This window comes from Phalaenopsis equestris, unplaced genomic scaffold (assembly GCF_001263595.1).
Source record: "Phalaenopsis equestris unplaced genomic scaffold, ASM126359v1 Scaffold000606, whole genome shotgun sequence".
In the NCBI taxonomy this organism is placed as follows: Eukaryota; Viridiplantae; Streptophyta; class Magnoliopsida; order Asparagales; family Orchidaceae; genus Phalaenopsis; species Phalaenopsis equestris.
The window spans coordinates 1136694-1150764 of NW_018165046.1; the positions used below are offsets into that span (position 1 = coordinate 1136694).

A 14071-nucleotide genomic window follows, 5' to 3' on the forward strand; every position below is an offset into this window, starting at 1 on the left:
TATATATATATATATATATTATGATTGATAAAATTACTTAAGATTTTTTGGAGTTTCGTTTTATTTAGCCTTATCAAGAGAAAAGTAAGGATAAAAAGAAAAATAAAAATGAGTGATAATGGTGTTAACCGAATCATTAATTAGAAAATCAAATATTATTGTTGAATTCAGAATTAGAGAAGTACAATCACACAAAAAGAAAGAGAAATAGCAACAAACACAACACAAACGCAATTAGGATTGTATCCCAAGGGGGGTGGTCAGTAAGGGTCTGGAAGATGGTAGGTGATGGAAAAGGGTGGTTGGCAAACAGAAACAGCAAGGAGACAATTTTTCATGTTTTGGACAGCAAAAAAGTTGTCAGAATCAATGCAGGAGGGTTGTTCAGCTCAGCAACAGGCAATGGGTGGGTGATGTGGGGTTAGTGGCAGCAAGGGGGAAGGGGAGGAACGGCTGGCTGGGAAAGTAGGAACAGCAGTGGGCGGCTGTCTCGGGGCATTAGGATGAAGTATAACAGCAGCTGAAGCGGGTTTCAGAGAGTAGGGGCAGCGGTACAGCTAGAAAACAGAAGGTTTGTCGTTTTCCAGACGGCGGCAGTTATACGGACGGCTAGGCAGTGGCGAAACAACAAAGAAAGTGAGGGAACCATGGCGACGGTGAATGTGGAGGGTTGGATCTGTGATGGCAACAAAGAGGGGGAAGGGGAAGGGGAAGGGGAAGTGAAAGGGGATGATGGTCGTTGGAAAAGTAGAAAACATCAATCGGAATAATGTTACAGGCGGCTGCAGCGAGATATGCCAGTCGAGAGCGACGTGGGTAGAATGTAGAAGAGGATAAGAAAGATAATCACCACCTTGGGAGAGAGTACAGCTGAAGCACCAGATACAGCCCTCGAACGGGGAAAGCAGGCATCGTCGGGTATCCTAAACAAACTCAAGCCAAAAACTGCAATATAAACCCTAATACAACGCATATATAGGAAAGGATCAGAAAGATGTGAAAGGAAAATAAAAAGCCACCTGTAGCCCCTGTTCGGTGAAAGACACAACTTGGCTCATCGTGTAATTAGAAGCGATGTGTCCAAAATCACGGCATCTGAAACATTTTCTGGCTGAGATTATAGTGGGTGTGCTACTCCTCTCAGGCTTCGTTTATTCGGAGTGGCTCTGTCATGTTCCTGACCAGTCTACTCCACTCCTTGAGGTGTGTTCCTCCTGAAGCCTTTCACAGTGGGTGATTGCCTAGCTGGCGGTGGTTATCTGCTCTGCTTCTGTTGTCTCTCCACTTTCAATGCTAAGGTTTGCACGTCCCTCATTGTCCAATAAGTTTGCAGTTTGACTACATTATTGATGGCAGACTTCATACCTCTTAAGTACCATGCTATAGTGTGCTCCTATGGCTTCTTCAACTCACGCTTCAAATTAAGTTAGAAATTCTACCATGTACTCCTCCACTGATAGCTCCTTTTGTTGCAGCTAGTGGAGCTTCAAGAAAATATCCTGGAGATAGTGCAGATGCAAGTACTATTGTTGCATCACCTTCTCAATTTTTCTCCCAAGAAGAAGTTTTGTCTCGTTCTTCTCTCTGTCTCCCTCTCAACTTGTCTCGCCATAAAAAGATATTCTTCTTCAGTTTGATGGCAGTAAGCTTCACTCTTCTATCATTGGGTACCTACTTGTATTCAAATATTCACTCAACAGTTTGCATTCACTTGAGGAAATCAACTGAATCCATTCTCCTCTCGAAATCTGGTAGGACCACTTTTAATTCTGAGTCTCAATATCCTCTAATGGGTGATTCATCTTTATAATCGTTCAAATCTCATCTACGTACCTTTCAACATGCACTTGATCTTTATATTTTCCACCGGGCACCTTATCCCTAGGGCTCCTCTAATGATGTATGCTGAAGCACCTGGTTGATTCTCCTCTCCATTGAAATCATCCTTACGAAAAAGATACAGATACTCTTCTCGCTATCCTCCCTGGATTTAACTATTACAGTCAACGGTGATCCCACCCTAAGCCTTTTTCTCAATTGCATCGAGTCGTTGCAGCACTTGGCGGAATAGCTATTGTATATCATCCATAAAAATTCATGATCAGGTTACGATAATAACCTTCGACAAGAAGTTAAAAGAGGCACGACCCGCTACCACAACAAGCATGCCTGAGAGAAGGCCTTTGCCCCCGGGGACCTAGTGCTGAGAAGGTCGACCCAACTACACGTGAACAGTCGGTCGACAAGTTGGATCATATGTGGACAGATCCATTCATCATCGACCAAAGGGTCATCCCTGGAGCCTGCAAACTAAAGACTTGCACTAGGAAAGGGGCCCCCGGACATGGAGCGGGGGCAATCTGAAAATATTTTTCTCTTAATCAAACCTTAGATTAACACCCATAAAAAATAAAGGAGTTATTGTTTCAAACTTGTAAATTTTTACACAAAGAATATTAAAAGCAATTCGATCCATTAAATGCATGATCTCAGGTTCACATAACACTCAGGAAACTCGAGGAGTTCATGCACTTCAACGTCTGGCCAACACTCGCGGAAGTTGAAAACAAGTAGCAAAAGTCAACAAGTGTGGTGTCGGACGTGGAAAAAATAAATTTCACACATTTGGTGTACTCCCCAGCAGGAACAATCCCAGACTCAAAAACCCTGGACTTTATCGAGCGAGAAGCACAACAGCAACAGCAACCTTGGGGTGGGCCACCTTCACCTGAGGTTATTTCTCGACAGCTTTGATGGCAGCCGCCCTTTCTCATTCAACCTCTCGGGCGTCAAAAGCCTCCTAGAGCTCATTAGTTATGCTCCTAAATTGCTTCGACCACAACACCTTATTCAACACCTCGGGCTCAATGCACTGATGAGTGGACAGTTGTCGCCCCTCAATCTTTTCCCCATAGACCCTGAGGTTGTTCGGCAATGTCTTTATTTTCTTCACATTGCTGGTCATGGGGAGAGCGTGGATTCCCTAACCTCTGCAGATCGAGCCGACCAAGAAGCATGATTTCCAATCCACGATTTTATTCTCCAATCCCAGCAAGCGGATTCGAGAGCCAGCCAAAAACACAAAGTAACCATCCTTGTCGACCTTGAAGGAGAAGTAGGAGAAAAGATTGGTCAACCAGGAGATCGCCAGCTGACGGCAGAAGACCACAAATATCAGTATAGCCGCAATAGAATTGGGCATGTCTTGGGCGGGGATCACTCCATAACGACTAAGAATTGTCCGAAGTTCTTAGCATAATGGCAGTCCAAGACAACACTTGAGCTTAAGTCTGTAGAGCACGAGATCATTACCATATTGGCTCGTCGCCCGATCATCACGTGTAAACTGCCCAAAGTTTCACGAAAGGATCAAAGATGTAAGTGCCTTCGACAAGCACCACCTGGCTCATTGACAAAGTGGTCACCTCGGTAGCCAAAGTCAAAGGGTTCTTGAGAAAATTTGGGCATCATTAGGATAGATGCTTGGAGACGAAAAAGAAACGGAAGAGAAGAAAAAAGGAAACCATTGCACGTGACATTCCAAAACACTCATCCCTATTTATAGAGAGGGGTGGGATGATAAACCGTTGTTGACCTCTATTTTGAGGTCTTTCTTTCCCTCTTCCTAGAGCCTAAAATCTAGCCTTAGGGTTTCCTATTTGACTCTCCTAGAGGACAAGACCGGGACCTAAAGTATTTAGAAATTCGAGTCACTTCTTCGCTCCTCAAAGTTTCATGTGGATGATTTCTAATTCTCGACGTCCAGTTGAGTCGATTAAATTCAACATATTGAAGTTCTTGTTGAGCTCCTATAGGAACTTGAAAGACATAGGTGAACCCCACGGCATTCGACGTTTGACTTTCTGCCGAGAGCAATGTGTTTGACTATGGTTGTCGTTTACGCGAGGACCGGTCATCAATTCACTCGTTAAACAGCTCTGATTGGACCAAAATAACTTCTTTTGCCACAACACGCGCGAATTAAAGTTAAATTGGTACAATATTCGATGGACTTGTCCGGGTGACCCCGGATGAGTAAACAGACCGTGCCGTCGCGTCTGGAACGTCGATTTTAGCTAGGAATGACACCCATTTTGTTGGGTCGCCGCGCTTGCACAAAATTTGATATTTTCTTTTAATAAAAAAATAACAAGAATCTTTTTTTAAATAAAAAGGGTTTTAAAATCCTAAATCTAAATCCCCCCTCACACACGTTCCTCCCCTCCTCTCGGAATCGTTGTTGCCCTAACTGAACCTTTTCCTCCTCCCTTCCCTTGACTGGATCTCAAAGTTTTTTCCGGTTCTCCAGTAATCTCTTTCCTCGCCGGTCTTAACCGACTTTCGTCGTCAGTCGCCTTGCCGGTAACCTTTTTTTTAATAAATTTTCCCGCCCAAATGCGTAAGCCTCATCGGCAAGCACCTCTCGTTAGCTATAAATACCCCCCTCTGGGGAAGGATTAGAGGTTAGCTTTTTTTTCATCTAAACGATTTGAGGATTTTTGTTTGAGATTAGCTTTGTGTTCTCTGAAAAATTGTTCGAGGAGAGCTTTTTTGGGTTGGATTTTCTTTCTGATTCGTATATTAAGGAAGACGATCGATTGGCTGGCAATTTCCTTCGGGATTTGCTTCTTCCATTTGTGGGATCTAGAGAATATTTTTGCTTACTGCTTCTAAATTCTATTAAACCTTCCAGAAACATTTAGAGGTAAGGATTTCCTCATTATTTTACAAATAATCGAGTAAGGATTCTTTTATCGTTATATATATAGTCATGAGGATTTGGTTGAAACGATATTCCTTTCTTTTGTTTCTTGAGAGCTTCTTTATGCATAATACCACCTGAATTGGAAGATTTTTTAAGTTTTGAATCTCGAATTGGTGACAGTATTGGTTCGGCTATGCGGGTTTAGCTTTACTGTTTTGGATTTATGGAGTGTCTTTGATACCCTTTTACTGTTGAAATACATTATCGCTGTAATATAATGAAGTTAGGCATGAATTTTCTTGGTAAAAGAAATTCTGCTTGCGATTCATTTTGCGATTTGGAAGTCTTCGTTTGTTATTGCTGCTAGAAGTGAGTTCTTCTTCCTTTCCTCTCTCCTTTGGCCATCTAATGTGAGGCTCGTTTTCATGCTGAAATTCTTTTACACCTTTACTTGGATGAATAAGAATTAAAGATGAAATTCCTGATCATGAATTAATAGATTTATGATTCTTTGTGATATATTCTTTTGAAAAGTATTGTACATGTATTGGTGTTTTGATTCTCTTATCGAATTAGTTAGATTTTTTTTTTTCTTTTCACAAATCAGTAAGGGATTTCCTTCCCTTGGCCCTTGCTTTGACGTTCAATAAACGTGAACAAATTTCTTGGTTATTTGATGGGTTTGTAATCCCTTAATAGTTTTTTTTTTTTTATATACGTGTTTATATATGCAGATTTTGAGTAAATAATTGATGTAGCTTTTGTATGTTCACATATTTAACACCTCAAAATGGCAATCTCTTTATGCATTCCTTATTATTCTTAAACATGAATGGCTTTGAAATTGTTTGAAGGCAGAGATGTATTTTTATTCGTTAAATCCAATATCAATTATTAAGGTTGGTTCATTAGTTGAATATCACGGTTGGTTGTTGCATGTGGTTTACTAACAGAATGGCATTATCACATATTGAATTTAGTTTATTTGTTGAATTCCACGTTATTGACTTAAATTAATTCACTTGCTGAATTTAATACCATTCACTGAAACCATTTGGAATAATTCTAATGAGCATTGTGTCTCAGATTTTGAGCAGATCATATGGATGCTATTATACGCTCATACACTTGTTATACAATCTTTGAGTATTTACATACATGCCACTCGATTCTTTACATATTTGCTGAAATTTCAAAGGCATCCTGAAGCATTCTTTTGTTGTTCATGAACTCCCCATATCAGAAAAAAATGTCTAAGGTTATTAAAAATTTGAAACATCTTCGATATTTGAATCTCACTGTAAATCTCACTCGAATGCCAAGATCTCTGACTAGTCTTTATTATTTACGGTTCATAATATATGTCTCGAAACTATTTTAATTAGTTAATGGATATACTTTCATTTATAAAAAAAAAAGGAAAGAAATTTTTTTTATGTGTCACGGTTAAGCTTTATACTACATAAAAAAAGAAGGGTTGAAAAGCTGTATTTTAATTTGGATATGGCAAAGGTTAGACAATACTTTTATGAATTGGGTGTCTTCTTGGGATTTTATATATATATATATATGTATATATATATATCGCAAGACATTTGGATTGACATTTAAGTAAGTTAAAGGTGTTGAGGTGTGGCATTAAACAGTTATATACATAGAACTATAGCTCGGGGTTAAATTCGAAAATAAAGGATTAATGTTATGAACCTTTTAGAAATTCGTCCCTTTCAATCTCATTATACAAAACATTCAAAGACTATTAGATATGTAAATGGAATATCAGAGTGGCCAATAAGTTCGAGGTGCGGGGTAACAGACAATGATGCAAAGAACTATTAATCAGCTCTTCTTATGGCTGAAAACATGAAATCGATATTCAATTAGTAAGATGCTCTTTCACTCCCTTAAGTCGTTGGTAGCCCTGACCCTTCCTCAAAAGGCTTGAGAATTGGTAGTTCGAAAAGAACAGATACACAATAAACACTACACAGATATTACACTTGCAAAAAGAATAGATACTATATCCACAAAATGATAAATACCACGATACACAACAGACATTACACAATAGATACTACACATGACACCCTACACAACAGATACTACATTTGTAACACATCACATATACATATCACATCCTACACGATAGATACTACAAGAATAGATATTACATTTCTTTGAAAGTTCAGATACTACATAATAAATACCACCTATTAGGCATTGACGCACTATATATTATTGATTAATAAATTCAGATACTATACGTCACATATCCTAACATCATATATAGGTGCACCACACCCTGATAAGTTCAGATACTATCTCACATGGGTACATTGTATCTTTAACAAGAACAAGATAAGTCCAGTAAGTCCAGATACTATTTAGATTCGCACATCCATTAAATGACAGGGTCTAGGGCTGCCCGATTATAGGAGTGATTCGTTGGTGACCTCTAGTTGATATTGATAGGTTGACTTAGATATATCAGTGGCCTGGGGGATAAAAAAAGGGAAATCTAGTCTGAGCCTAACCCCAAATTAAAATCATATATTCCACTTTAAATTTTCATATGCTTATCATTTAACTTTTCTTTTATAATCTGCAAATGTTTATCTAAACTCTTTATATTATGCAATTGTAATCTGTTTTATAGTTTCGCCAGAATTAACCAAGTACATTTTTAGTTATTTCAGTTTATTTACTTTTCCTAATACATAGTTATTTCTTTACTGTACATTTCTTTTCTTTTATATTATACTGTACCTTTCTGCATGTTTCTTTGTATCTTTCTGCATGTTTCTTTGTATCTTTCTTTATCGTACTTTGTTACATATCTTCTTTTCTTTCTTTATTGCACTGTAGTATATACATTTACTTGTATTCTTGATTTTAGTTACTACCTTTTAGTATGTTCATACAATCTCCTATGATAGGCCGTTCGAGGCATGATTTTTTTTTTTCTTTGCTCTTTTCACGTAATGAGATAAAGACGTGGTCGATTAACGATTCATCTCCGGACAGCAGTCGGGACTACAATAGAAGAAGGAGACAGAAACTTCAAAACTTCATCCGAGCTTCGATAGATTTAAATAACATACTTATAGGACGTTGAGGTCGTTCGTCTAGCACGACATAAATTCTCACACAATCTTTTAAGACTTTCTACGATTTTATATCGTACGATATAAGACCTAAACTTTTTAGGATTCCGAGGTCATCATTTGGTATAACATAATTCCTCATATTTCCTCGGGCTATTTACATATGAAATGTAGACACAAGTCCCGATATAAGCCTCGAATATCTAAATAACTTGCAGGACTGAAATATCACATAATTTCCTTTTCAAAGATGTAAAGTCAAACCATGGGTTAGTTTGAGATGTCACTGAACCTCCTTCAGTATCTTCAACATCTCTTACTCTTCACTTCTTTGAATTTGGATTCCGGAAATAACTGTTCTTACTTGAAACTATCCTATTTGACTTTTCCTATAAGCAATCGTGGAAACCTAAAAGTTGAATTCTTGAAAACGAAACTCTGATATTAATCGAGAGTCTTCTTAGGTGACTTCGGTTGTCTAAGATGTAATTAACTATAGGGGTTTGTCTCTATAGGGAATTAAGAACCCAGAATAATCAAAACCCTGTCTAATCTGTGTATTAGATAAGGAAATTTGTCTGCTATAAATTTTGCAGACCAAAATAAAGTAATAAATTTTTAAGTTTAGATAGTTAAGCATACCAATAAGTGATACGTTCATCCTTCGAGATGATATATTATTTATGGTATCGTGCTCAGCTATTATTTAAACTATTAGATATATGAGGTCTATCCGATCTCATAATTTTTCAAAAATAACCAAAAATTAAAATTACATTATGTGTTATATTAAATTTAAATTTTAAAATCTTATTTAAAAAAAAAATAGTCGACAACCGTCACAGAGGAAAAGATTGTATTTACCACCCTCAAAATCGCGTCACATGCCACTTCGGACACACAAATTGAGACATAATATAAATTTTATTTCATAAAGTAATTACATAAAATATTCGGCAACTAATCCAAGAGAAAAAACTTGAAAAGGTTATCACTCGTTGCTTCAATCGAGACATACCCTCGCTAGAGCATCCTCTTATACAAAACATTTCCCCCTAACCTAAGTTTATCTACCCTGGCCATCTCAATATGGAGGGTGGTCTTCTGAGCATAGAGGGCGGCCATCTCTCCCTCCAACTGATCCACCTTCTTGGCACGAGCCAGCAAGCCACGCATCTCCTCGCCCTACAGGAATCTAGCCGACCGGGCAAACGAGTCTTCCATCTCTCGCAGTCAGTTCCCAATGATCTGGGTGATATCTGTTGCCCGTCATTCGCCTCTCCCGAAGTCTCACTTGGGTCGGTCGAAAGTCCAGTATCTCCATTCTCGCCAAGAAGACGGTCGCCAGCAACCTGCCCTTTATCCAAGACCGCCAAATTCGCGTTCTCGTTGGGGCCAACCTCTGTTGAGAGTGATCAATGATCATGATCTCAGTGGTCAGATAGGTTGCACCAAAAAGTAGAATAAAAAGAAATTCATAAAATAATGAAATTCAGCTAAAGAAGACAGAAATTTCTCATACAAAGGATTCAATCCCACAGGAATGCAGTAAATGATATACTATCCTCACTATCCTTCTCCTGTGAGATGAGCGGCGGCAGAAAAGCGTCGTTAGTCCCCTACGCCTCAGGCAGCACCGACAGTTTCTAAATTGGTCTGACTGGCAGGTAAAATCTCTCTTTTTGCAGGAAAAGCATACCGTTCAACTGACGGAATGACTGATTGTCCACCTTCTTCCACCCGGACCTTCTTTCGCAGGGAGTCCTAAAGCAAATTCTACGACCCCGACTAAGCCTCTGAGTCAGGCCTCGCCTGCATCCTTAACTACAATTTCTTGCTCCTTTCACCCTCGAGGAGGGCTCTCTTCTCATTTCCTTGAGCGCCTGGTAATAAATGGCCTTATCGAAGATATTAGAGTTCGGGCGGTTTTGTTCACCATAGTGATGCGATGAATTTAAACGTATTGAAGAGCGAAATGACACAAGGTGGAAAATCAATCCCTCAATCCCTATTAATAGAAACTGAGAGCACAAAAATCCAAGAAGTCTGATTATTGAACCATTGAATAGTCATAAAAAATATTTACTTTTGTGTATTAAATTCTCTTATTCTAATCGCACCACTGTTTTCAAGAAACAAGAAAATCAACAAAATAAATATGTACATAGAAATTATATTAGCATGGATCTCAAGAAAATCTTATGGTCCATAAAACAAAATTAATAACAGGGAAAAAACACGTCAGTAGAAGGCCTGAGGGACCCAGACACACGACCAAATGAACCAAACACAAAACCAACTGTTGCAAGGACGAGTATGTGACACGAGCCGAGCAGCTTACCCATTCAGAAGGCAAATGATCACCTAAATTCAACATTTTGAAGCAATCAAGCATAAAGAAGGGACTAACCTCTTAGATCTTACGGACATACTGGAGACGACAGAATACTTGTCGGATTATTGTGTCGAATTATCGTGATTCACTCTCTACCCGACAGCTTAACTTTGCTCTGCTGGCAAAAGTTCTTCGTGAGAATCAAGGGCTGACTGCTATTATATATGTCGAACGACAAACTTGGCTGATCGGGTCTATTGACTTTTGGCAAGCAGAAGACAAACTTATCGGTAGCAATTACTTATTTAGCTCTCGACAGCATAAATCGAGTCGCTTGCTCTCCTATTATACACCCACCAAGACTTGGATAGGCCAGCCGACCGGCAACGCCTACCAATCTCAGCTGACCAACAGCGCCTCCGACTAAGTCCTACCAAGTTTATTTGGCCAAAAACGAAAGCAATAAGGCCCTAAGCCCACAAGAGTGAAATATCAGGAATAAACTATACATAACCTATTCAAGTAGGGGCATAAATGTAACTTCACTTATCACACCCCCTTTTTTCTAAGACTGGGAGTCATTTCATGAATAAAAGATTACGCAATTCTCATTCTATTGTTCATTATCGTGCACTCTCTTCCTCTTTTTATTTATCTCTTGTACTATACTCTATTTTTTGGGTATGATTCACAAGACAGATTCGGATTCAACACCCTGCAAAACACAGCGCGCAACTCCTATGAGTAAGCACACATGAAAGAAAAACAAAAGGTTCTCAGAGTTTTCAACTCCAAAAAATTTAAGAAAATCGCAAGCTTTGCCCCGCAAAACCACATCATTCAAAAGTATTGATTTAATGATCGTTTAGAAATCTAATTAATCTCGTATCTTTCTCTTCTTCTTCTTTTTTTATATGGTTTGGGTACTGGCAAGCTTACTTCTCTGAATTCGTTTAACTTAACAAAAATTTTAGCTAGCAAAGTTTTTCAAATATCCACTTTTCAGAATCAAAGGGTGCAAAGACGCAAAAGAGCTGGTATTGGCAAGCACACTTCTCTGAATTCAGTTATCATGCCTAAAAGACAAATACAGAGGCATCAACATTAAAATAAGATGGTTTAAATCAAAGATTTCACAAATATTCAGAATTAATACTAAACGTGTACTAAATAAACAAAATCTGCAAAGGACTCTCCAATCCCAAGCTAAAAACCCCATCAACATCAAGCTTCCACCTTTCCACAAAAGCCGAAGCAGTGCAATCATAGAAAAATTTCATCAATTCAGCAAGAGCGCTTACCCCATGGTTCTTTCCCCAGCCAGCTTTCTTTCTCCATCAACCCTCATGTATCCGAACATTGCCGGAAACCGCACAGAAGGAGAGTCGTGCTCGATCAACCCCAGCTATGGCACCAACGGCTTCTCTGCCCTAATCCCGATGCCGCCAAAATAGATACAATGAATTCAACCCTCCTGGATTCAGCAACAATGGCCCTGTGGCATTCTCCCTTACATGATGCCATGTATCCCAAATTTGAATGGTTCAAGGTCTCTGCATGTAAGACGTCGCCAGGCCATCCGGTACAAAGAGATCGGCCGGAAGAGTGAGACAGAATCGAAAGATTACTCTGCGTACTTACAAAAACAGTGGACAGATAGAAAGCGACGGGGATTTCGTCCATTTCGGAGTAAGAGGAGCGGGATGAAGGGTTTCGACAGTCACTGGGCTTTTGTTCTAGCCGTCCCAATTGTCGAAGGCACGGGATGATGTTTATTGGAGGGATTAGCTGTTCGGCTTAGAATATCATTCACTTCATTTGTTTACTCATGTATTCTAATGTATGTTAAAATTGATTTAAACATTTTATTTAATAGAGTTAATAAGAATTTATTTATTATATTTACATGCATTGTTTAGGTTTTTTTTTTTGCTTTTATTAATTGGATTGTGGCTTGTATTAATGATGTTAATTCCTTTATTTATTATTAAAGATGAAATGAAATATTATTTTTCTTTCTCTTTGAGCTTCAATAAATTTATCATCGTTATTCTTATCTCTGTTATTGTTATAGATGTCTTTCCTGCTATTTCTTATTATTGTCACGATTTTAATCTTGATAACTTTACTCGCTTAAGTTATGCAAAACTCATAAAATTTATAGACCATTTTGTTTCTAAGCTTAGTATTTTTTAATAAAGCTTTTAATCTTCAGATTGATTTTTCTAGATCAGCTATTTGTTATTCTAATTCAGTTGATCATTTGACTCAACTTCGTCTTTCTACTATTGTTGGTATTAGTATAAAACCACTTCTTTGTATTTATCTTGGGGTTAATATTAAACATTTTAAACTAGTTGTTGTGGATTCTCAAGTTCTTTAAGATAAACTTTATTCCCTTTTAGATGGTTAGAAGCAAAAGTATTTAACCTCGGTGGGTATACTTCAATTAGTTAACTTTACCATTTAGAGTTATTTATATTTTTTGTTTCGTTCTTATATTTTATCTAAGGGATTAAAAAGAAAATTTTCTATGATGAATAATTTTATTAATCATGGTGATGATAATAAGAGAATGCATGTCATTATTTGGAATAAAATTATTATACCTAAACATTTTGGTGGTTTTGGGTTTCCTTCTATTAATGTTATTAATTTTATGTACAAAACTAAGATTGTTTAGAAAGCTATTAATTATAATTCTTTTATGACTAATTGGTGCTCAAGTCATTGTGGCTCCATTTGGTGTAATAGAATTCATTATACGTTGTTTTGGAAATATATTTATAAAGTTATTTTAGAAATCAAATCTACTATTACATTTCATGTTAATTTTAATAGTAGTATGTTTTTCTTTTATGCTCTCTTACTTCTTGGTTCTCCTCTTATTAATCCTTATGAAGAATCTATTTTTACTTGGTTAAATCTTGATAAAAATAATAAACTTCATTGAGTGATTAATAATAAAGCTTGGAAGTCATCATATTCAATGTATTTAGGATATTCATAACACTTATATTACTAACTGTATGACTTGCCTTTAAAAAAAAAAAATTTTAATCGTGAAGATATTTATCACATCACTTATGAAAGCTTTTTTTTGTGTGTGAATTGGAATAAATTAATTTTTAAGAGATACTCTTTTAAATTTATTATTCATTGTTAAAAATTTATTCGTAGTAGTCTTAAAACTTATGATGTTCATATTAGTAAAGACATTAATGTTAATTCTTTTTCCACTTTATGTCGTTCTTATATTAAAACTAACAACCAACTAATTTTTTATCGTCATTTTCTTATTATGTTCATAATAAATGCATCGCTTTGATAATATTTTGTAGGTTCTTTGTCATTTTGATATTATTACTTGTAAAATTAAGAAGAAACTTCATCTTTTGACTATTCAAATCATTGCATATTGGTTTAAAAGAAATAAAACAACTTTTCGGAATACTACTACCTCGGTTAAGATCATTTTATTTAATATTCATTAGTTGATGAGAGGTAAAAGTAAGAGATGGAAGTTTAAGCGATAGGGAAAAATAGGAGATCGAAGTTTAAGTAGTATATTCCTATTGATTTTAATAGTTTTTTTTAATATAAAATTTAATGTTTTTTCACTTTGCTTTTTGTCTTTCTCTTATTTTTTGTATCAGATATTTTATTGATTTTATGGTACCGCTCTTGCTTCTTCGTTCTTGAAGTTGTTTTTTGATGAGCTATGATGTGTCATATCCTATCTTGGATTTTTAACCATTATTTGAAATTTTATCACAATTTCCTCATTTAATTTATTTTTCTTCATTAAATTTAGATGAAATTACATTTGAACTATTTAATGTAATTTAAACATATATTTGAGTCTTTGTTTTAGTTATTTCTCTGGGCAATCTCTTGATGGGTGATTGAGATTTTGTTCTCTTCCGA

General features: G+C 36.8%; 1 protein-coding gene across 1 annotated transcript in view; it reads right to left on the bottom strand.

Annotated features, from left to right (window-relative positions):
- LOC110029808 (cyclic nucleotide-gated ion channel 17-like) overlaps positions 1-11925 on the bottom strand; it is a 70402-nt gene extending 58477 nt beyond the window's left edge. Inside the window, exon 1 of the mRNA XM_020732267.1 lies at positions 11446-11925. Within this exon, the coding sequence (XP_020587926.1) occupies positions 11446-11504 (59 nt within the window). The 5' untranslated portion in view covers positions 11505-11925. The remainder of the gene's footprint in view (positions 1-11445) is intronic.
- Positions 11926-14071: the final 2146 nt, after the last annotated feature.